Source organism: Oryx dammah, unplaced genomic scaffold, assembly GCF_014754425.2.
Source record: "Oryx dammah isolate SB20612 unplaced genomic scaffold, SCBI_Odam_1.1 HiC_scaffold_24, whole genome shotgun sequence".
NCBI classification, from domain to species: domain Eukaryota; kingdom Metazoa; phylum Chordata; class Mammalia; order Artiodactyla; family Bovidae; genus Oryx; species Oryx dammah.
Window position 1 is genome coordinate 76,505,149 of NW_024070208.1, and position 26,292 is coordinate 76,531,440.

The window sequence follows — 26,292 nt, forward strand, 5'->3', positions numbered from 1 at the left end:
TGTGGTGTTGGAGAAGACTCTTGAGAGTCCCTTGGACTGCAAGGAGATCCAACCAGTCCATTCTGAAGGAGATCAGCCCTGGGATTTCTTTGGAGGGAATGATGCTAAAGCTGAAACTCCAGTACTTTGGCCACCTCACGTGAAGAGTTGACTCATTGGAAAAGACTCTGATGCTGGGAGGGATTGGGGGCAGGAGGAGAAGGGGACGACTGAGGATGAGATGGCTGGATGGTATCACGGACTCGATAGACATGAGTCTGAGTGAACTGCAGGAGATGGTGATGGACAGGGAGGCCTGGCGTGCTGCGATTCATGGGGTTGCAAAAAGTCGGACACGACTGAGTGACTGAACTGAACTTCCTGAGGATGGGTGTCCAGAGATGTCATTCAGAGCAAGACGGGTATCTTCTCTCATGCAAGAACTCACACAAGAGGTACAAGGAAGAACTCACACAAGACTCCCTGGGCACAGAATACAGGGGAGGGATCATGTATACCTGTGGATGAGAAACTTCCAGGCAAGAAGGCAAAGTGTTGGAGGAAGTTAGATACCTCTCTGCGACATAACAAAGCAGTTCCATCTTTATGCCCAAACCTGAGCCATGAACAGAGGGCCAAACGTCAAGAAGGAATGAACGCTGTTTCATCTTGTTTTGCTAGAGCTGAGGACTGGGCGGAAGGATGTAGCACTGATGGTAGGAGGTGGCCGGGAGGTCCGAGACTTGCCTGTCTGGGTGTTCGTATTAAGTGGAGGACAGACAACAACACAAAAAAAGAAACGTAAGTGAGAGATGCCCACTGGCACAGAGCAGGGACAGTGGGGCCCCCTTTGTAGAGAGGGTCATGAAACTGTTTCTGAAAGAGACAACTGTAATATCAGAAAAACCATCTCAGGCCAACTAGATAAGGCTTTGAGGTCCCTGAAAATACTTAACTTCAGAATACATAGCATTTAGCTTTCCTCCTCCTTAATTACTATTTCACTACCCCGCTGCCCCATGCCAACACACACAATCAGTGTGCATGTATAGTTTCAGCGTCCAGATACCCCAGGGCCTGAGCGAAGAAGCGTGCAGCACTGCTTCAAATTTCTACAAAGTTCAACTTAGCAGCAGATGAAGTTAGGGAAATCAAATATTTTATTTCACCCAGTGTTAATTTCTGGGCCTGGGTCGTCTGCCTACCAATTTTCACCAAATCTACTCTCATCATTTTGGTCTAAAGCTACCATCATCGCCCCCACCAGCCATGGAAGCAATGCTTGTTCTGTGGAGGTTGGTCGTTGGGCTACAAGCTTTAGAATCACCCACCAGTGAAGGAGGGATTCTTATTAAACTGTGGATTCCTGGGCCTCCCCCCAGATTGAAATATCTAGAGATTCACCCAAGGAATCTTTATTTTTCCCATTTGTCCATGTGACTCTTCATGAGTCCTGATATCGACAAAGCTTTTTCTTGGTTTGTTTTTAAAATCTACATGGAAAGGAATTGTCTTCCTCTCCATTTGCATCACTTGGTTAAGAGACTCAGATGAAATACAGATTTCAGGAGAACACCAGGGCTCACTGTTTCTCCAAATGTCTGCACTGGGGTAACAGAAGGAGAAGGCAATGGCACCCTACTCCAGTCCTCTTGCCTGGAAAATCCGATGGACGGAGGGGCCGGGAAGGCTGCAGTCCATGGGGTCACTGAGGGTCAGACATGACTGAGCGACTCCACTTTCCCTTTTCACTTTCATGCATTGGAGAAGGAAATGGCAACCCACTCCAGTGTTCTTGCCTGGAGAATCCCAGGGACGGGGGAGCCTGGTGGGCTGCCATCTATGGGGTCGCACAGAGTCAGACACGACTGAAGCGACTTAGCAGCAGCAGCAGCAGTAGGGGTAACAGAAACATTTACAGCCCCACTTTGGAAAACAATATTCATATAAATGTCAGCCTGTGATAAGACAATGAAAATGAATCTTTATACATTTTATGTATATGTTTTTTACCTCATCATTGAGAAAAGTCAACTAGATTGAAACCAGAATTTTAACACCCTCAATCATCTTAAAGCATCCAAGGAACATGTTTTCCCGCCTTAGATCCAAGATCTTGGGTTTTATCCATTTTATCATCAGTCTCCTTTCTTTCCTTCCCTCACAACCCCTCCTCACTTTCTTATATCAGAAACACCCTTTGGCTTCAACTATTCTCTATTTCTGCCCAACTGATGAATGCTATTTTTCTTTCATCCCAAGTTTTCTTGAGTGTTTGGAATTTACATTCGAACCTTAACTTTCTATGGAGGATTAACTTAGTCTTTCAAAGTTGTAGGTTGTTTGGAAGGGAAAAAAACAAGCAAACAAACAAAGAAAAAAAAGAAACCCACCCTTGACTGTTCCTCACAGCACTATAAATAGTTTGGAGTTGGTCAACATGCATTTTGTTTCCTAAACATTATTTTAAACTAATTCTTTTAAAAAGTATATCCTTGTCAGTTTCTGTTCTGTGACCTTACAGCCTCTGTTCTACCTTCAAGCAAACTGCATCTGACATCAAATCTCTTGGGAGGCCTCTTCAAGTAACATATTAGAACCGTTATGACCACAAAAGAAATGACTATTGTCATGTTGATGAAAAGATTCCACAGGGAGCAAGTGCCTTCAGCATCGGAAATGTGATTGCTTACATCTCAGTCAAGATTCCTTCTTTCATCCCCCTGAGGTGAAATTATCTGACAAATGAAATATCTTTATTTGGATGGCAAGGGATTATGAGAGTTTCAAGTCAGATTCCAAGAGTGACGTTCATTTAATGGAACTCACTTTGAGAGATCTCAGTATTTCATTGCCTATTTTCCAAATCTATAGATCCTCAATAAAACTGATCTCATGTCAGACACTAGTCTAATTTGATCTTTTAAAAGTGGGTACAAAATAGACTCCTTCACTTCTCAGACTTCAATCTTTATATCAAATTTTTTCTTTAAATCGTAGCTTGAGTGGAGTTTTCCTTTTAAAAATGTTACTCAGCTTAGTTCAAAACTTCTTGGTTAGGTTAACCCATGTTAGCTTTAAAGTTTAAGCTCAAACGTTACATGGAATACATTTTAAGAATATTAAACACCCAGTATATAATAGCAATATGTACTTCCCTGGTGGTGTTAATATCAGTATATACTTCCCAGGTGGCTCAGCAGTAAAGAATCCGCCTGCCAGTGCTGGAGAAGCATGAGATTCTGGTTCAATCCCTGGGTCCTGAAGATCCCCTGGAGGAGGAAATGGCTAGCCACTCCAGTATTCTTGCCTGGAAAATTCCACGGACAGAGGAGCCAGGCGGGCTATAGTCCATGGGGTCCCAAAGAGTCAGACACGACTGAATGAGTATGTACACATATGATATCTAAATTTCCCCTCCGACAAATATTTTCTGATTTTCTTTTACTTGAGATTCCCCAAAAGAAACAGATTATGTTTCAAATGATACTTCTTAATGTTTTAAATTAATCCCTAGGTAACAATTCCCTAAAGATTTTTATGACATCATCTTGTGTTTATAACTTCTTGCTAGAATAGGTGCCAGACCATATTATGAAAAATGTCTGGTGCGTAAAAGCCTTATGGTGCAACAGTTAAAAGTGATCTAATGAGTCTGACTAATAAGGCTCAAATCCTATCTTCTCTTTTTACTGGTGACTGATGACTCTTTAGGCTCTCTGTGTATCCCTAAGATAATTTTAATGGTATTTGCTTAATTGGTTGGGAGGATTAAATGAGCTAAGACTGCAATACACTTGGAACAGTACTAGGGAGAGTGCACCAGGTAAATATTAACCATTATTTATCATTATATATTATGGTAACTGTGATGTTGTCTTGTGCTATATTCTTATTTTACTAGGTTCTCAGAAACCAATTATGGAATAAAGGACTAAACGCGGGAAAACGTTCCTTTCTCCTGAAGTATTTGAAGTTCAAATTCCATTACCTTGAAATAAACAGAGCACTTTCACTAGAGAATATTAGTAAAAACTGGAAATCACACTTGATTTGGGTCTAAATCCTTTTTCTATAAGATGCTGAGGATTCTAAGGGCCTGGCCTGGGCAGGGGTAAGCTGGGTGAATAGAGTGCTCCTTCCTAAGTCTTGGGTTCAGAGCAGAGAGTTAAATCTGAGAAGAAGAGAAAACCCAAGTCCTGCAAATCAGAAACTCAACGACCTCAACTGGAAGGCCCAAAACCAAATAACTGGAGAACCTGGGAGGTGACGGCAGAAAACAGTAGGTCGGATGAAAAGCCTGCCGCTCTTCCCGGGACAAATCCTGGTGCGTGCTGCTCCCCCAAGATGTGCTTCTTGGGTAGAAAGACCCTATTTAAGGAGTTGAGGACTGAACCAGGCAGCTGGCTCTGTCCTCACTCTATTCATGTCCCACCACTTAAACTGCATCGAACATAACCAGCACTTGGATTGTAAGCTAAGACACAGACTCACTCTGATATTCTCTACCTTTAAAAAAGAAATATCATCCAGGTGCAACCTCATCACAAGAAAACAGCATCTCAGAAGCAAAAGAGATCAAACAAACATTTATACTCCCCCTGACATCAATGCCTACACTAGAGCAGGAAGACATGATAAAATCATCCGCAGGATCAGAACTAGAGGCGATGGCAGAAACTGCATCTGATCACTTTTAGGCATCTCAGAGATGACGGGGGAGACGAAGAAACAAAAATAAGAGCACACACGTCAAATCAATGAAACTGACTTCATTTGAGATAAGGCATCTCTAGGAAATGATCTTTATCTGAGTAGAGCGTTTCTAAAGGGGAGATACGGAATTCCAGCTTTTTCTGGCTCCCAATATGTTGAATATTCATCTTGGGCAACTGAATGCAATTTGCATAATGCAGGGCCCAGGTCTGCATGCAGGAATGGCCTTCAGGGAATGAGAAAGAAGTTTTCAGAAAGACTAGAGCATGTCTCAGCTCAACAGGAAGGGAATCCACGGCTCACATTTTATTTTCCTTGACAGGATGTTCCCAGATTTTGCTGAAGAAAATATATTACATTTCATGGGAGTCCCTAGAGAACCCTTCTGCTCTGCTTAAGTTTTAGCGGTGTGTATGTGTGTGTGTAAAATGTATGTTATATATACATTGTTTTAATGACAATGTTTAACAACAGAGTTCTTCTAAAGAATTCATAGTAAGATGACAGGCAAACCCAAATAAGAGAATCTCCTCTGAGGCTCCATGACTTTAATCTGTCAGCTTTTGCTCAAGGGATAATGGAAAGAAGTATTTCCATCTTGAGTCTCTATTGCTTGGACCTGTGGCAGATATGAATTCTAACTGCATTATAATATATGTACACAGCACATCCGAATGCGAATCACTCATAAACAGTAAATATTACAGAAGAGAATGGAAAGGTGCTCAGATGCTAGTACACATTAATACAAAACTAAGACTTGCTTACATTTAAATGCGATATACATTTTGATATGACAAATATTTTCCCAGTAAAACACTTACTCAATCTCAATTCTTGTTTTTTAAAAGAACTACTCTCTCCTAAATTTTGTCTTCTAGAATTACATTTATTCTGTTTCTTTTTGTAAAATAATCTGTCACAAGAAACTCCCTAACAAAAGTACATTTCTAAATAGTAATAGAAAAAGATTACATTAATATCAATCCTTTCTAATAGCAATTAGGTCATAAAATTTCATTTGGGTTTAAAAGTGGACAGATATTACTGCATTTTTCTTAGCCTATAAAGTATCAGCCTGTTGTGTTCTTTGCCTTACATTTAAAAAGAAGAAAACGATCTGCTTATATAACATCACCCACGTAACAGAAAACTTAAAAATTGGAATATTTGAATAAAGTGGATAAGATCTCTTAAAAAAAAGTCAACCCCTTCAAAATTTCTCAATTTTCGATGAACTGGGACATATAACAATATGCAAACACACAACGTTAAGAGGTAATATTCCTCTTCTGCTTGATACACTGACACATTATCAAACACTGCTGAATCGTGAGTTAACAGCTCCTAGGCACTGTCAGAAAGGTCAGACACTAAAGCGAAACTGAAGGCATTCTCCTTTTTGTGGTGGCTGCTATGGCTGTTTTGCAGGCCTTCGATGGATGGCCAATACCTTGGATGTGTTACTTACTGATGGGTAGAGGTAACCTTCTCCATTCATGGCTACGTACAACCCTGTCTTCACTCCCTGGATTGCAACGACGCGCAGTCCCACTGGTATGAGGTTGAACAGGGCTGCAAAGAGAAAGACGGTCTGTCACCAACGGGCAGGGGGAAGCAGAGTACCTACCCCCATCACTTTGCTGTGTCTTTGATCCGATTTGAGAGACATTATGTCTGTTATAACCTTCTGAGAGGGTCCACTCCATTACCTTCTATCTCTCTATTTAAGAATTTTCTGTTATGAGTAAAGATAGCACTTGAGCTCTGATTTGTAGACCTTAGCGGGCTCCCTATAGCATTCTGAACAGTGGGATAATAAACAGAATCAAGCCTGTAATCACAACTCCAGCATCACAGTCTCCGATACCATTTGATACCAGAAAAAATCAGCTAGGAAGACTTTAAAAGAGCAGAATTTTATTTTAAAGATTTTTGGTTTTTTTTTAATGTGGACCATTTTTAAAGTCTTTATTGAATTTGTTACAATATGGTTTCTGTTTTATGTTTTGGTTTTTCTCTCACAAGGCGTGTGGAATCTTAGCTTCCTGACCGACCAGCGATCAAATCCATACTCCCTGAATTGGAAAGTTAAGTCTTAACCACTGGACCACCAGGGAGGTACCCTAAAAGAGGAGAATTTTAAAAGCCCAAGTTGAGTGTCTTTTAGGTGGAAGGTTTGCTTCATTACTGCAAGGTAATACAGGCAAGAAGTTAAAAAGGTAATTCCAAAGTTAAATTACTCTTGCAGAACCAACATGACATGCCAGCAGAGCCCAGAAAAGATGTGTACCTGCCCACATGCTAAATTTAGAAAGAACTAATCACACTGAATGGCATATGAATTTCAGAGAGGGAATTTTTTTCATTAATATTTCATAAAATTATGAGTGAACACTAAAACAAAGAGGGAAAAGCGTTCAATTTACCCCCTGATGAGATAAGAATGTTTCAATGTTCTGTTTCTTCCTTTATTGACCAAAAATGTATTCATATGTAAGTTTCACACTGCAGATAGCAATGTTATCATTGATTTTTTTTAAGTCCTAAGTAACATTCTTAATAATGCATTTCCTTGCCAGGGTTATATATGACTGTGTAGTTAGCATTTTAGCATCATTCTTATTTTTCCCCTTTGGCCAGATCAGGGATTGAACCCTCATCCCTTGCAATTAAGTGCAAGAGTCTTAACCACTGAATCTCCTAGGAAGTGTCTAGCATCATTCTTGGTGATGACTGCTTGGAGATTTTATTATAGACACATTTATAAGATTATCGTTAATTATGAGAGGTTATCTGCTCCTATTTGCATTCTTAATTCAAGTCTAGAATTAAGTAAGAGAACTAGCCCAGAAGAGGCTCTTGCTTGTATTCCACGAAGAACAAATAATTAGAAAGATGTGGGCAATTTTGACTTAAATCTGTGGGGCTACTCAGTATATAATTTTAAATGGACTTTCTACATTGTGTTCTATTTAATTCCCAGGCACATGTTTTCTCTGATCGAGTCAGGGGAGATTACACCCTCTCTTCCAATTACTATATGTTACTGATCTTGGGATCTCAAGATGTCTGTACTACTCAGATGATGAAATGAGAATGGTTGGCTGTGACCCTTGAGAATTATCCCTACAAGAACATTCAGGGGCATCAGGTTTTGTGGATATTCACTTTCAGGAGGCAAACTAGCATTGAACTGTCTTCTGTAGGATTCTAGGGGCTTATAATACCCTTACAGAGGAATGAGGCATATGTTCACTTATTTCTATTATATTATTTAATATTAAACATGAGTGTGGAGTTATTGAATATTTGCAGCATGGCAACTTTCAGCATTTCTTTTGCAATTTTTTGGCTGTGCTCTGCAGCAGGTGGGATGTCAGTCACCCAGCCAGGGATTGAACTCACACTCTCTGAATTGGAAGTGCAGAGTCTTAACCACTGGACCACCAGGGAGGTCTGCTCAGTATTCCTTCCTCATGGAAGAAAGTCACTGGATGTTTTCACTCTCTTCTATATCACCTGAACTGTCCCATTTTGCTAATATTTTGAAAGGATTGGCACCATAGGATAATTCCTGATTTATTTGCAAAAGTTTTTAGGGAAAACCATAATTGTGCATCTGCCCATGCAAACTATTCTATCTGAACCTATTCAAATGTATTTATTCTAACCTTTATATATGTCTGATGGTACTGTGTGTGTGCTCAGTCATGTCCGACTCTTTGCGACCCAATGGACTATACAGTCCATGGAAATCTCGAGGCCAGAATAGTGGAATGGGTAGCCTTTACCTTCTTCTGGGGATCTTCCCAACCCAGGGATCGAACCCGGGTCACCCACATTGCAGGCGGATTCTTTACCAGCTGAGCCACAAGGGAAGCCCTGCACTGTATTTAAAAAAAAAAAAAAAAAAAAAAAACTTTTCCCCTTCACAGGGTTTTGACTGAGACCTGAATTATAAAATAATAGTTCTTATCATTTATAGGAGGAAAACAGAAAATGAATCCACAGAATCACTGCAATGCAGAAGCCCACTCAGAGTTGACCATGGCGGATCCATGGTGCTTGTGATAACAACAGATACTCACATTAATTGAAACATTATTATGGGTTTTCAGCCTTTTTATGTCTAACACAATTATAAAGCAATCCCACAAGGCCTGGGGAAGTAAGAATAATGAAGATGTTCATGCTACTTTGTCCATTCTGTGGAACATTCCAGTCTCCATATGATAGTGAATTTCATTCAACCCTGGCTGCACTTTAAAACTAGCTAGACAGGATGAAAAAAAGTGAAAAGTGAAAGTAAACTCGCTCAGTTGTGTCTGACTTTTTGCCAGACTCCTCTGTCCATGGCATTTTCCAGGCAAGAGAACTGGAGTGGGTTGCCATTTCCTTCTCCAGGGGATCTTCCTGACCCAGGGATCGAACCTGGGTCTCCAGCATTGCAGGCAGATGCTTTACTGTCTGAACCACCAGAGAAGCTTATAAAACAGGGTGGCTATGCCCAACTCCAGGGCGATGAAATTAAATCAGTCCCTGGGAGTGGGTTTAGGGTATCAATAACTTTTTTTTTTTTTTTTTTTACAAAAAAGCTCTTCAAACGATCCTAGCCTACAGACAAGGTAAGAACCACTTTCCTGAGGCCTGTCGAATAGTGAGCATTGTGAGGGAACAGCTGGTTTTATATATCAGGTTACCAGGTTGGGAATCTCTAAGGTAAGAGGGATAGGTTTGGGTGGGGCTTTAATCTAGTAATAAAGACTGACACATGAATATTTCTATAGCCATCTTCTGCATTCAGTATCTGGTAGTGGGAACAGTGACCTTTAAGAGCACAGGAAAATCCCAAGCTTTTGGCCACTTGCCAAAAGTAAACTGAAGAAAAAAATCATTTTCTAATCAAATACCGTAGTCATGGTAATGCTTATCTTTGGTGCATAGAAGGGAAGCTCTAAGAATTTCAAAACAACGCACTCTGTAAAATGAGTGTGATGATAAAGTATCCTGGGATTTCACTTCCGTTTGTGAAAGATGTTTCCAGGACACTGGAAGCCTGGGTAAGCAGGTGAGTTGCTTCAGAGTCTCTCAGTTAGCACCAATTATCCACCCTTCCCCATTTTCTTGCCTAGAAAGTTGTAGATCTCAGCTGGTGATCCTGGGAGGGCACCAGCGTCAGGGCATTAGGTTTGCCTGCTGCCCTTTCTCCCTTTCAAGGCATTTAAATCTTTTGACCAAGAAAGCTTAGCAGGGTGGTTCTGACTTTGCCTAGTTCTGTGCTGGGCTATGCTTAGTCGCTCAGTCACAGTCACGTCCAACTCTTTGTGACCCTGTGGACTGTAGCCCGCCAGGTTCCTTGGTCCATGGGATTCTCCCGGCAAGAATACTGGAGCAGGTTGCCAGGCCCTCCTCAGGACTGCATCCACGTCCTGACCCAGGGATCGAACCCAGGTCTCCCGCATTACAGGTGGATTCTTTACCAGCTGAGATACCAGGGAAGCCCTTACCTAGATCTAAGTAATCTCATATTTACCAGTGGGCTAGCAATGAGCTCCAGTCATGCAGGTTCAAGCCTCAGTTCTCTCATTTGGTGACTTTCAGGGTGCCATCAGGGTGACTTTTAGGTTATTCCTCTTTATTTTTCCTGCCAATGGATGACTAATCTTTGTTTCGTATTCAGAGAAATAGCAAAAAACTGGAATGCTTGTGAACAATTACATCACACTCTGAAGTGAAATGGAGAAGGAAATGGCAACCCACTCCAGTATTCTTGCCTGGAGAATCCCATGGACAGAGGAGCCTGGTGAGCTACAGTTTTTGGGGTTACAAAGAGTCAGACATGACTGAGTGACTTAGCTCAAGCAAAGAGGGCAGTGCTCTACTGAGGACCTGTCTGTTAGCATCTCTGACACTCTCACCTTCATTTCTAAAGATCACTTTTCAGGGCTAATGATTTTCCCAGAATGTATAAGACTACTGTGATGAACCAGAGAAAAGAAAATATCTTAAAATTCATCCTAAAAGCTTGTGCTTTTCAGTTAAGATGGTGATAGTATGAAAAAGTTGAGTTAATTAGTAATTCCCATTGCTTTTACAAAGCTGCTATAATCCTGCAATGTTTTATAAATTTTGCAGTCATGCAGTTTTCATAACCTTTTGAGGAGGGAACATCTATCTCAACCTGTTTTATTCTGTTCTGCTTTGTCTTTGCAAATGTTAAAACAGTAAGGAAACTAACCTAACTGACTTAAAGGGCACAGAAAACACAGTGGTAACTTGTAAGAAAAGAAGCTGTGGGCTAGATCTTTGCATAGGAATGGAAGCTCTTGCAGGCCAGTCACTATGATTTGGTTCTGCTTTGCTTGTCCATTGGGGTTCCCATTCCTGCCTGGTTCCCAGAACTGTTCCTCACCAGCATTGAGGGGGATTAGAAAGGATTTCAAGAGCCATACAAAGATTCTCATCCAGGGAAAAAGCCTCATACATTTACTGAACAGAAGGTCTAGTATCTTTTAGTATCTCAGCTTCCCAGTCCAGTGTTTAATACTATGCAGATAACCAGATATAATCATGTGTGTGTATAATTTCTATACCTGCACTTGCATAATTTAGAAAATATTGTGCTGCTTATTCAACTTGCCTGGAAAATCTCATGGACAGAGGGCTGCAGTCCATGGGGTCGCAAAGAGTCGGGTACAACTGAGCGACTAACACTATAACACTATTCAACTGTGATGCAATACGCTTAAAAAAAAAGTGTCTACTGATACTTCTTAACTTGATATTGATTCCATCATGAAAAAAAACCTTTTTTGATGCTACAAAAACAAAAGGAGAAGGTAGGGAAAAAACTCATAAAATATTTGCTTGAAGGAAGCTATTTTTTCAAGAAGTCCAGCTAAGCAGCATTTTTGTATAGCTATAATTTTTCTTTCTTTTTTTGAAAATTTTTGTTTGATGGATGACATCAGCCTCTAGTCTGATAAATTAGAGTATCATAGCTCTTATAGTGATCAGACTTACAGAAAACTTGCTTTCATGCTCTACTAGACTTTGGCCAAAGCCAATCAGAGACATTGAAGACATGAGAACTTAGGAATCTAAAGTCCATGACCCTCAAGACTCTAACACACAAGAAAAAGAGAATGCCTTTTGTCAAAGAGTGGGTGAGGAGTTTAAAGTAGGGAAAGGAAAATTAGCAGATATATATATATATATATATTCATACATATATATATATAATATATATTAACATGAATCAGAAGAAACTAACATCTTCTGTAGGTCAGAGATGGTTAAGTGCTGATGATTTTGAGAGTTCAACCTAATATCAGAATCCCAACAGGTAAACAATGTTTGGTGCCAGTCTTATGAATAAAAATGTCTTCTCTTTCTTCCCTGTGTCTGAATTGCTTTACCTTCCCTTTTTCTAAATCAAGCAGAAATAAAGCAAACAAACATCAATGAACAAATATGACAGAGAAAAGTCTAAAGTACAAAAGGACGACATAATAGAAACAAGGAGATGAAAAGATTAAAAATTGAATAGGAGGAAAATATAGATGAAGAAAATATTTAAAGCTGAAAGAAAAATTTTAAAATGAAGTAACATCCAAAGTCTAAAATACAAACATAATGTTTGGGAAAATAATGATATTTCACTTAAAAACACCAAATGCAAAAATAGCCTACTTTATGTTATTAGCTTCTCTCAGAATCAGTGTATCTGAACAGTTGATGACTAGACTTTAAAACAGGAGCTGTCTATAATTTGGTTATATGTATTCAAAACCTCCTTCTTCCCATGGAATAATGTTCTGTTATGTGAAGGATAAATGCTAAATCGATGAAAAGATTCATATCCACTAGTAACTTGTGATTAAATATTTCCAATAAAATTGATTTTTGCTTTTCACTCATTCTCCTGAGCAATGAAAAGTGTCTACTTTCGAACTGATGTGCTAAATTAAAGGGAATCAGAGGCCAGTATGCACAGAAAATAGCAAACAAAAATACAGAAAGTTGAAGAGAAGTGGCAGAGTAAAAATACAAAGAAAAGTTATACATAAAGAAATAGTAAAATGAAGACAGACATGAAAACAATGGAAGGTGGGTGGGTTTTTTAATTTAAAAAAACAGCACAGATCCAATTTTATAAATAAATAATTCATACAATGCGTTAAAAAGTACACAGCCTTCATGTTCCCTCTATAAAGAAAATATTATCTTGTTGAACACAAAAAATTTGAAAAATAACACTTCTATTATTTGAAATAACTAATCCTTATTGTTCTTGAATGTACACAGTTATCATTAAGAAGCTACACAGATGTACATCCATGGCTGATTCATGTGAATGTATGGCAAAAACCACTACAATATTGTAAAGTAATTAGCCTCCAATTAAAATAAATAATTTACAAAAAAAAAAAAAAAGAAGCTACAAGTCTCACAAAGATAAAACTTCCAAAGTTAACAGGTAATCAACAGGTAATCAACTTTCATCTGAATGCATTAGTGCAGTTACTTTGATGATAACGAGACTCAAGTAACAATAACACCGGATATGACAACTGCTTGGGGAAAAAACTGAAAAGATGAATAATTCTCTTAAAATGACAGGTGTCTTTTGTGGCTCTATGAATATTTCCTTCCGGTGGTCCAAGGAGAATTGTCAATGGCATTCTAGGGTATAACATTTGTAAAAATGAATGCTTGTAACCCAATATTTGCAAATGTATTTGTAAAGTCATTTAAGCAGCAGCATCTCTTCTACCAATTGTGTGAACCGGTAGCCTGGGGTGGTCACTTACTAGAATTAGTGCTGTCGTCCTTGGTCCCGTCGAGAGCTCCATCGGGGTGCATTTGCAAGTAGTAGCCTTGCCTGCAATATAACCTGGTCACTATACCCTTGAGCTGGGGATCTGAAAGGCAAACACAGAGGTCATAAGCCTCACAACGCATAGCAATAGAATTTCTTTTTTCTTCCCTGTTTCTTTTCTTTCTTTTTCAGAAGTAAGAGGGTATTTTATAGAAACATTTTATAGAAGCACCTTTTATTTTATGTTTCCCAGAAATGTCCCTGCATTTCTCAAACCTGGAAGATGCTGATCACAGGAGGTGAAGAAAATGCAGTCATAAACTTATTTTGACGTAAAGTCGTAAAGCCATAAACTTTAGATAACAGGTCATTAAAAAAAAAACCTGACATGTATGTATTTACATAATTAGTTAAAATGATTAAACTATTTAATCTATTTAGCTATTAGCTAAGTCCTAAACTAACTAGCTTAATAGTTTAAACTATTATCATTCAGGATGGTTGGACAAGAATTTTGCAAACACCTGGCTTTAAGAAACCATATCAAAGGCTTTTTAACGGAATTATTTTTTTCACTTAATTTGACAAGTAATCCCTAAATGTGCAAAACTTTTATTAAAAAAAAAAAAAGCCATACTAACATTTGGTACACGTTCTCAGAAAAAGCCCTGATACGGAGGGTGTTTCCTTGATGCTTAAACAGTTACCCTAACTTGCACAGAAGTATTGTGTACACTGATGTGATGTCCAGTGAAATGTGAAAATCAACTTCTGGATTCAGGGGGAGACACAGTAAAACCTAAGCTCTCTGGCCGTCAGTCAGTCAGTTCAGTCGCTCAGTCATGTCCGACTCTTTGCAACCCAGTGGACTGCAGCAGGCCAGGCCTCCCTGTCCATCACCAACTCTCAGAGTTTACTCACACTCACGTCCGTCGAGTCGGTGATGCCATCCAACCATCTCATCCTCTGTCCCCCCTTCTCCTCCCGCCCTCAGTCTTTCCCAGCATCAGGGGCTTTTCCAGTGAGTCAGCTCTTCGCATCAGGTGAACAAAGTACTGGAGCTGTATTGCATTCAACCCTGCATTCAGCTCCAGCTGAATCTCCAATAATCTCTGGCCATAATCCAGACCAAGTAGATGAATTAGACAGATAATCCTATATAATTTATATAACCACAAGGGATAGTAAAATTATACACTATGGATTTTTATTCTTGTCTCAAATGGCTTAAGCTCAAGGACAGTGGAAGTTTATTACAATCAAAAGGGAAATTACACGGGAACAGACTTCTCATTAGATGATTCATCGAAGAGATAGCCGGTCTAGTGATCCAGTGCTTCACAAAGAGCCAACTGTACCTTCGAAAATAAATATTTGCATGTGGCTTTTCAAAGGTCACCACCATCTCATGACTAGATTTGATGGGAGACATCAGAATCCTCCCCATGGCAACTAGCATGTCTCCACAACCCCTGAATGAGACATGCAAATATGATCATGCTGTCCAAACAGGCAGTTGTTACAGAATGATGAAACCGAGCATGTTGTAATTGATCAAAAAATGATGGATGGCAAACAGGTGAACACACTCAAAAAAATGTGCAAAAGCAAACCGAAAAAGCTGTTCAAAACAGAATATCCTCAACCTTTTGTTTAGTTCTCAAGAAATTAAAAAGAATGACAGCATCTGTTTCTGTGTACATCTGATGTAACTGATCATTTGAGAAATGGCCCCATGGCACAGATTTTCTTCAAAGATCTTGTGATATTGAAGAATCTGGAAAATAATGCATGAAAACCACAGCATGACAACATTCATGTAATCAAGCATGTTAGAGTTTTTGGAGGAGTAGGATTTTAGAAAGAAACATCTAAGTGATTGTTAAGTGGTAAAGAATCTGCCTGCAATGCAGGAGACCTGGGTTCCATCCGTGGGTTGGGAAGATCCCCTGAAGAAGAGAATGGCAATCCACTCCAATATTCTTGCCTGGAGAATCTGGAGAATCCCATGGACAGGTCATGGGGTCACAAAGAGTTGGACATGCCTGGGTGACTAACACTCACACTAAAAGTGACTGTTACAATTGTGTCACGAATGTTCCTTGGGCGTGTGTGTGTTCAGTCGCTCCAGTTGTGCCTGACCCTATGGACTGTAGCTCACCAGAATGCTCTGTCTATGGGATTCTCCAGGCAGGGATACTTGAGTGAGTTGCCATGCCCTTTTCCAGGGTATCTTCCTGAGCCAGGGATTGAACCCACGTCTCTTATGTCTATCTGCACTGGCGGGTTCTTTACCACTAATGCCACATGGGAAGCCCCGTATGTTCCTTACTCTGCAGTATATAACTTAAAAAATCACATAATCCTATCTGCCTTAGTGAACCTTACTCTGCTCATCACCCAATAAGTACTATTGAACCTTTAAGCACTGAGGATTTTTTTCCTAGTTTTGCTGTATTATATTTACGCTTGTCACTGAAAATAGGTAGCACAGAAAAAGAAGGGAGCAAAAGTGAAAAGGTGCGATAGGGGCGGGAATTCCTAGTTGCCATGAAAACATACAGAGCATTTCAGAGACAGAAAATTTTTTCTGCAAAAGCTTTATGTTCTGGATCACTTACTTTTAGTAGTCCTATATTTTAGCTATGATATCTTCTGGACTTGAATGAAGTATACCAGGCAAGAAAGTGAGAAGACACGTGACCCTCACAAGTCCCTTCACACTTACAGAGAGAGCCCCCTTCTCTTTTGTTTCTTCTATTAAAAAGATAGAACAAGCACTGGAGAGAAAGTGGAGAAAAGTGAACCCTTGTGCATGGTTGGTGGGGGTGTAAATGGGTACAGTCACTGCAGGAAACAGCATGGAGGTTACTCATGTTGATGAGTAAAACTGATGAGTGAAACTGACCATCATGAAAACTGAGCTATAGGCTCCAGAGATCCCACTTACGGGGATATACACAAAGGAAATGGAATCAGGATCTCAAAGAGCTATCTGCTCCCCCATGTTCCCTGCTGCATCATTTACCACAACCAAGACGTGGAGACAACCCAAGTGTCCATCAGCAGATGAATGGACACAGAAATATGTGGTGTAGAATCACAGTGGAATATTATTCAGTCATAAAAAAGGACATCCTGCTATTTGTGATAACAGGACTGAACCTGGAGGACATTACCCTAGGGACCTAATTTCTAACCACACCTCATGCCTGCTAAGAAATTACAAGTAAAATGCAAAATTGTATTTTTGAGTTCTTATTTAATTTCAAGAAAAGAAAACCAAACCAATTTCTATTTATCCACTGTCACAGTATTTGTTTTTTCTTTTTTTCTATATTGACTGTTCTTCTCAGATGCCACAATTAACTCACTGGATTTTCAGCACAGTTTACTTAAAAAATGGGAAGCCCATTTGGATAATGAGAAAGTAAAGACATAGCACAATGAGATAATGTGACAAACAGACTAAGTAACTAATAAGTGCAAAGCTGGATTGACATGATCCTGCCCACTTAACCACTAAATTATGTAGCCTGTAAAAACTGAACAATCAGACTAAACTATCTTAAACAACTTAAAATGAAATGCAAACATCTATTCTTTAAAACTAGATTCTCAAAGCTTATCTTGGGTTGTGTCTAACCCCTCTAATCCTGCATACCTAGAGCTGAATCTATAATGTAAAGCCATAACATAAAGTTAGAGATGACCAAATTTCCTGAAAATCTCTTCTAAGATCTGTCCCACTTTGCCATTGACCACATTTCCAATAAATCTCCATGCATGAAATCCTCATCAAAATCATAAATTTAAGTCACTGCAGATGGTGATTGCAGCCATGAAATTAAAAGATGCTTACTCCTTGGAAGAAAAGTTATGACCAACCTAGATAGCATATTCAAAAGCAGAGACATTACTTTGCCGACTAAGGTCCATCTAGTCAAGGCTATGGTTTTTCCAGTAGTCATGTATGGATGTGAGAGTTGGACTGTGAAGAAGGCTGAGCACCGAAGAATTGATGCTTTTGAACTGTGGTGTTGGAGAAGACTCTTGAGAATCCCTTGTACTGCAAGGAGATCCAACCAGTCCATTCTGAAGGAGACCAACTGTGGGATTTCTTTGGAAGGAATGATGCTAAAGCTGAAACTCCAGTACTTTGGCTACCTCATGCGAAGAGTTGACTCATTAGAAAAGACTTTAATGCTGGGAGGGATTGGGGGCAGGAGAAGAAGTGGACGACCGAGGATGAGATGGCTGGATGGCATCACGGACTCGATGGACGTGAGTCTGAGTGAACTCCGGGAGATGGTGATGGACAGGGAGGCCTGGCATGCTGCGATTCATGGGGTCGCAAAGAGTTGGACACGACTGAACGACTGAACTGAACTGAAGTTTAAACTTCCTACAATATCATTTTCACTTCAATTCCTCCATCTCCATCAACTTCAGTCAAAGATCCACTTTGTTAATTGACCACTAATGTTAATTGTTAACCCCCTCATATTAACACCATGCTTGCCTTTTATATTCCATCCAATGAGTTGCCCAGTTCCTACAGACACTGTCTTCAAAATCTCTCTCACTGTTTTCCCTTTATCTATTTTCACTGCCAGCAAGTGTTCAACCCCTTATGGCCTCTCCCAGGCCATGCAGAGTGCTGTTCTTGTCCATCAGATCAGGAAATAAGCAGCAGCTCTCCAACACCCACCAAATGTCTCACTCTGCAGGAGCAGGGGCCCATCTTACCCGCCAGACCTTGGTTTCTATAGTTCCCCTGCCATCTTCAGCATGTAGCCCAACCTGGGTCATTGGGTGGTTCTGACTCTTTGTAATCCCATGGACTACAGCACACTATGGGCTGCCTACAAACATCCCATAATCTCCCACATTGATTCCGTTCCCATAACCTTCAGTTCAGTTCAGTTCAGTTCAGTCACTCAGTCGTGTCCGACTCTTTGCAACCCCATGAATCGCAGCACACCAGGCCTCTCTGTCCATCACCAACTACTGGAGTTCACTCAAACTCATGTCCATCGAGTTGGTGATGCCATCCAGCCATCTCATCCTCTGTCGTCCCCTTCTCCTCCTGCCCCCAATCCCTCCCAGCATCAGGGTCTTTTCCAATGAGTCAACTCTTCACATGAGGTGGCCAAAGTACTGGAGTTTCAGCTTTAGCATTATTTAGCATTATTCCTTCCAAAGAACACCCAGGGCTGATCTCCTTCAGAATGGACTGGTTGGATCTCCTTGCAGTCCAAAGGACTCTCAAGAGTCTTCTCTGACACCACAGTTCAAAAGCATCAATTCTTCAGCACTCAGCTTTCTTCACAGTCCAACTCTCCTATCCATACATGACCACAGGAAAAACCACAGCCTTGACTAGATGGACCTTTGTTGGCAAAGTAATGTCCCTGCTTACCTGTCTCAAATACGCCCACTTGCATAGAGATGTGAAACTCTGGACTGTGAGTTTCATGAGGAAAAGTGAAATGTACAGCATTGCTCACTATGGCACCTCCTGGGTCTAGATAAATGAGAGCTATGCACTATATCTTTTGTGAATGAATATTGACAAAGATGTAACTTTTCCAGTAATTTCATATTGCAGGTAAGAGTGAAAACTGGAACCACGTGAAAACCAAAACAGCAATCATAGGAAAGCCTTAAAAATGTCCACAATTTTTGACTAGGTAATTTGACTTTTTAGAATTCCAAGTTAAAAATAAGTCCTTAGTGTTTTACAGTTTTGTGTAATAACTTGTGTGTATAACTTGAGCATGACTATGTAAAAATACTCTTCATAGGAAAAATGAGAGACAATATGCCAAAGTGTTAAATGTAACTGTATTTTGATGGTTATCAGAATATTATTTTTCAATATTAATTATTTGTAAAATGTCCAATCATGATGGCATGCTAACTTTATAATGTTAATGCTATAATATTAAACTATAATAAATGCAGTAGTTATTAGTTTATGCAGAAACTATAATAAATCTTTGAATGCCTTTGAGAAAGAATGAGTTAAAATATATTTTGTACCTACTTGCAAGGAAGATCACATATGTATATGCAAATAAACTGGACACCTATTACTGCTGTAGATTAACTGATTGCCCCAAATTTTCAAGAATTCCACTTAGTATTTTCTCATTGTACATAATCATATGTTCATAAAAGCTTTCCTGTGATACTCATTTATACGATTGTTCAATGTAGCCCTGTACAGCTTAAAGTCAGTCTTTCAAATAATTAAAACAAACCCTTTCTCCCTAATCCTAGAGTGAAAATATGCAACCAAAAATCACAGCAAAAACAAACAAAACAACAATTTTACTGAGAAAACCACACCAGTATGTGCAGTCAGACAAAGGTATGACCAACCTTCTAGATCTCTGTGCAAGAAGGCTCTAACCCTTCATTTTCTTACTTTACTTCCAGTACAAGTCTCAGCTTCCATCTATAATAATACGTGCTGAACCCATCTTGACTCTTTGAGAGAACAGTTAACAAAAAAAGAAACACAAAAATCCCACATAACTGCAGGAATGGACAGGATCCAGACTTTGCAAATATTTAAAGCAAACAGCATCCAAAGTGTGTGTGGGGGGTGCTTCTCCCCATGCAGAGGTTTGCAAGACAGCAAACGGCCATGTATGAAGAAGACCCAGTAGTAGAACTTACTGCTGTTATTACCTCCAAAAATGACAAAGAGCTCAAGCATGGATTGACATTGGTATCTTCAATGTCACGTGTCACATGCTACATTAGATCCTTGAAGTATGTGGGACAGGTGGGCCATCCCATATTACTGAGGGGTTGGCCCAGTGACCCTGCCTCTCAGCCACTGTTCCCAATGAATGCTTTGCCATAGGTTGAAATTCACGTGTTCCTGGTTAAGCGGCTTATAGATTATATTATCTAGTTTAAATAAAATTAGGATAGTTGAGGGGAAAAAAATCCCAGAGATAGTATGGGCCAGAGGTGAAATTAAAAAATAAGAAAAACAAGCTAAAGCTTAACATCAAGAAAATAAGGAAGATGATGTATATTCTATGTGGATTATGTGGTTAAAAGCAAGCATGAAAATAAGAAATCGAAACAATGATGATCTATTCAGATCTCACATGAGCTCAGCCAAAGGATTTTAACAGTGTTTAGAAGACAATGTAAAATACATCTACTATAATAAAAATGGAGTGTCACCCTAAATAAGTGTTATGACTTGAGACATAAAAGAGTGGAAGTATTGCTTGTATGAAATAAACTTATATTGAGATGCGTGCTCACTTTTTTCATTAAACTAATGGGACAAGAAGATTTGATGATGAAGTACAAAAAAACAGTTATTTTGTTTTCAATAATGATATAGCCCAAACTCCTATAACTTGGACTCTCAATTAATAATTGAAGGATGAATCAGTATCTGAAGTTCTACACCTATATTTTAGTTAGCCATATAAAAATGCAAAATATTTTCCAACTCAAAAAACTGTTAGGGATCTTTATTCTCTTTTAAAATACTTATGCATCCAGAGCATCTTATTCTGCTCAAGATAATATGAAAACTTAGCCTTTATTAATTATGTTTTTTGTTCTGCCTTTTCTCTTTGCTGTGCCTGGCCATTTCACTGAAAATGTCCTGAGGATACTCCTTGTGTGAAACTCTAGACTAACTATATTCTCTGATATTAATTAAAATAGAAATAATGAAAACTAATACACATGTATATGCAGAGGAAAAAAAAGATATTTCATAATATATTAGCCTCAACACTTAGAACTGAAAGGAACGCAAGTCAGTCCAACTGCCTTTAGGTGCAAAGAAAAAATAGCCAACATTTTTAATTAAAACAATCATTTTCTCAGAAGTGGGTTCATCTAAATAAATCACTGTCACAAATTATTTTCACAAAATGTTCTGACTGACAAAAGAGAAATCAGAATAACTCTTAAGATGATGTATACATTTTAAATCATTTAAACTAATAAATGTACAATATGGCATGGATTTTTATATGGCAAATATATAAATGTATATACACATGTACTACATTTATTTACTCATAAACCATGGTACTAGTTATCAACATAGGTTCTTCAGCATCACTCCTCTATAGCTATGGAAAATCACATTTTTTTTAAACAGGGTAAAAGGCAATTTTGGGAATATACATTTTTGTGGTAGATCTAATTAGATTTTGGCACTCCTAGCAGCAGAAAATAGTATTGTGTATAATTTATCCAAATCCATAAATTATCATATAGTCCAATCATAAAAATAAAACATGCCCAGGAACTCTTCCAAAGGGCTGGGGAAAAAAAAAAAAAGGTGAGAGCATTAAGGAAAATGATAAAGAAAACTAAAGGTGGGAAAATCTGTTATATCTTTCTGTTAATTTCTGAGAATGGTACTCACTTTCCTCTTGGAACTAAGGAAATGCCACCTTCAGAGCCCCACTCCCCTAGGAACCTTGTTTCAGCTATTTCAGAGTTGCTGCTCAACCCACCACCCCAATCCAATGCATTATCATGTCTGCTGAATTTTAACTGCTGATCCTACAGTCTACAGTATCTTCTTAACCAGAATCCTTTGCCTGATGGTATTAGGGATACAGTCTTGCCTGAAAATATAGTTTTTGGGCTCAGAGAGCTTGCTGTCTATTGAAAGAAGAGGCGAACTCATAATACGAATTTACACCAATTAATCATGAGTTAAATTATTGGATTTACATGTCTGTCTGCCCAGCAAATACATTATACATCTTTTAATAATTTGCATCATGTATTATTCAAAGTAGCCTGTCACTATGCTTTGAACTGAACAGCTGCTCAACAAATATATATTGAACTGAATTTATTTTCTGTTGGTTTTTTTCAGATCGATAAGTTCTAAATGGAATTCAAGACAAAATGCATTTTTCTATATCTTATTTAAGACTTGGAGGAGTAGAGTATACTTGAGATAAAGGTAAAGGTAAATGTCAGTTCTTAAAATTTTAAGCACTTATTTTTTTCCAAAAATTATTTTGGCCCCAAAATTCCCTCTAGGTAAAATATACTAAAAAAACAATAGTAGGTAAAGCCTTTCTTGGGGAAATGTCTGAGAAGATCATTAAAAGAAAGGCAAGCAGTAAAGATCCTGCTTAATATTTGACCCTAAGCTCTGAGGATCAGACATAACTTGAGCAGACCTAGGTATCTAGGGATTCCTGGTACAATGTTGAACTTTTCAAATATTCAGGGTCTACAAATTCCAGAAAGAAGCATATCTTTGAAGCTCAGTTAGAAAAGCACCCCATTCCAATGCCATTCAAAATCTTAGCAATATAATTTCAGTAAGGACATATTACTAAATATATTGTTACTAGAACATTCCATGTTTACTCAGCCAGTCTCTAAATATTTACTAACAACCTCTTTTCTATTTCTTTATGATGGGATTATTTTCAATTAAGAAAACCACCATGGGAAAAACTGCTGCAAACCTCTGGAATGATGGATTCTGAAAGCAAACTGCAGCATCTTGAAACACTCCCAAGTTTTGTGTTTAACTTATGATACTTTGGCACAATAAACACACACACACACACACACATCCGAAACAGCATAGAGTGAAGAAGTTTTCACTTCGCCATATGTGTGGCCAAAATCTCATTATTTTTAATGGACAATCCTTTCATTTTCTACTGCTCAACACAAAAGCCATTTTATGCTTATTATAATATAAAATATAATTGCATATTATTAATCAGGCCTCTTACTGTGTTCTTCATAAAGTTTGAGACTAATCAAATGTAACTGAATGGCTTAAGGAACAAAGGCCCAAGAGTATTATTAGCATTTGCTAATATTTTGTAGTCAAACACCATAATGAGCAAATTTCAATGCTGGAAATGTGACTGAAAAAGAATGTGAATGCTATATGAGCTATATACCACAATCTGAGAGAGCTTAATAATTATGCAGAATTTCTTTAAAAGTCAAAATGACTTCTATTTCTGACCAAGAAAGAATAATGAGGACCAGACGTACTCTCTAATATGAAACAACAAAAAAGGACAAATTGAATTTTGCAAGACACTGGATACCAGGAAATGAAGGACAGAGGTTTCCAGGAGATGGAAAAGAAATAAGGTGAGCTCTTTTCTTCCCGGATTAAAAGGCTTAGAGATGTTCCAGGACTTGGTGAAGGAAGGGGAGCCTGGTGGACTCTCTAAGTTGAGATGAAGTTGATCCAGGGAAAGGAGAGGGCTGCAGAGGGATAGAATTTCTGGGATCTACATAGGGTCTCCTTAGGTCTTCAGCTGAGTACTAATGGACAACTGCATATGAGGAGACCACTCAAGTCTGGGAAAAATCATCCAAGAGGAATAGAGGTAACAGTGCCTCAGACACATACAAGACTGGGGACAATGCCTATTCCTGCTAGCCAGACTGGAAAAACTCATAATTCATGGGGCATTGAGCAGAGTATAAATAAGAGGTTTGCCTCTGTAGGAGGGGAATTAGCTTAGTCTGAGCAACGCTTCCATCTCCCCTAACAAATTCTGAAAGCAAGAGAATACTGTTTCTGAGTAACTTAACTGCATCCCAGAATAAGTTCAAGAACATTTGTAGGAATACAAAAATATCTAACATTCAGGGAAGAAAAATTAAAAGTATTTGGAATCCAATAAGAAAATGCAATAAGGCATGCAAAGAAGCAGGGGGATCTGACCCATAACAAAAGGGAGAATCAGTAAATCAAAACTGACCCAGAGCTGCCCCAGATGTCGGAATATCAGACAGGGACATGTAAACAGTCTTTACTACTCTAGACCTTCCACACATCCCAAAAGTTAAGTACAGACACGGACAGCCCAGAACAAACTTTGATGGGTGAAAGCTACATTTCATGAAATGAAGAAAAAAATACGCGGAATGGCATTAATGGCAGATTAGACTAATTGCAGAAACAGGAGTGAACATGGAGACATAGTAATAGAAATGATTGCAAATGAAACCCACAGAGAAAACAGAATTTTTAAAAGAAATTAACAGAGTTGTCAGATAACTTTAAATGATTGGAGATATGTCTAATTGGAGATTCCAGGGGAAAGTACAAAGAGGGCAAGAAAGAAAGATATTTGAAGAAACAATGTTTGGAAATTTCCAAATTGATGAAAACAATAAAGCTAAAAATCCAAACTGCTTAACACATTCCAAAGACAGAAAACATGAGGAAAACGATACAAAGACACATTGTATTGAAAGTACTTAAAACCAGTGATAAAGAGCTCATTGCCTTTCCCCAAGATCTGTGACTACTTGGAGACTGGTGAAGAGACTGGGAGGATCAGGGGTCGGGAGGATCAGGGGTCAGGAGTATAAAAGGGCATAAGGAAACCTCTGTGGTGACAGATATATTTATAACCTTGAGTATGAGGATGATGTCATATGTTAAAACTTATAAAATTATACATTTTTAAATAGAGATGATTTTTATGACCATTATACCTTAGCAGAGTTATTAACAATCAAAGTAACAGTATGTCATGCTGGGAATAATCAGACAATATTAATCAAGGACAAAATAGATTTCGAGGCAAAGAATCTGATAATACATAAGGAAGGATCATTTCCTGATGATAAATAAGTCAATTTAGGAAGAATGCATAACAGTCTTGAAAGTTTCTGCATCTACTGACAGAGTTTCAAATACATGAAGTAGAAACCAATAGGATTTGAGGGAGAAATACAAAAATCTAATTTGAAAGTCAGAAATTTCAACTGTATTCTCAAAAAGAGAGAAAAAGTAGGAAAAAAAAAACAAACTCTAAGGCTTAGAGTATTATATGTTAAATTTAACACATTCAGTTACTCACTAGAAAGTATGATTCACTTCTTTCAGAAACTAGAAATGGGATTCTCTAAATTTAAGAAATCTGAAAAGCAACAACTGTTTGACTCACTCAAAGACTTTTTATAGCAGGCCATACAAATTTGCACTCCAGCCATCATTACATTATCAGAAGTTGAGAATTAGTATAACAAAAAGGAAGCTATTAAAGAATCCAAGGCCATCTGTTGAAATTAAAGTGCACTCTTGTTTAATAGAGTCTTCCCGGGTTGCTCAGTGGTAGAGACCTGCCTGACAATGCGGGAGACGCAGGAGACGCTGGTTTGATCCTGAGTTGAGAAGATGCCCTGGAGAAGGAAATGGCAACCCACTCCAGTATTCTTGCCTGGAATACCCCATGGAGAGCCTGGTGGGCTTCAGTCCATGGGGTCACAGAGTCAGACATAGCATACATTGTTCAATAAAACTCAGCATGCAAAGCCTTTTGTGAAAGTTATATTGGATTAGGATGTGTCATATTCATATGAACTATAAATACAGGAATTAGAGCAGAAGTATAGTTTTATTAGCTTTCTTATGAGAAGGCATAGAGCAGTAAACTGGCAATTTCGCATGAAAAAAAAAATGGTCTTTTCCATTTCTTAGCACACATTTGCTTTACAGCCAGGAAGCATTTCCCTAAATGTGTTATGCCAAGAAAATAATCAGGACAGGGGGAAAGTTGTAAAAAGTAACTGTAGGTAACAAGGACTGATCAATACATTCTCCAGAGTTGAGGTTCACACTTTAGAATAGTGTTTCAGAGCAGATATTTAAAACCCACTTTGCCTGTTTATACCTAGAACTACAGAGGTAACTCTATGTAATGGGCAGAGTTGTAAGAATAGATGAAAATGGTACCAGTAAATACTTGGTTTACTTCTATTTA

General features: G+C 38.6%; 1 protein-coding gene across 2 annotated transcripts in view; it reads right to left on the reverse strand.

Moving 5' to 3' along the window:
• Positions 1 to 26,292, reverse strand: part of FGF14 (fibroblast growth factor 14) — a 637,500-nt gene that overhangs the window by 112,249 nt on the left and 498,959 nt on the right. For both annotated transcript variants that reach the window (XM_040267416.1, XM_040267418.1), the window contains exons 2-3: positions 13,512 to 13,622; positions 6,167 to 6,270 (exon numbers count right to left, since the gene is read on the reverse strand). In XM_040267416.1, the coding sequence (XP_040123350.1) occupies positions 6,167 to 6,270; positions 13,512 to 13,622 (215 nt within the window). The remainder of the gene's footprint in view (positions 1 to 6,166; positions 6,271 to 13,511; positions 13,623 to 26,292) is intronic.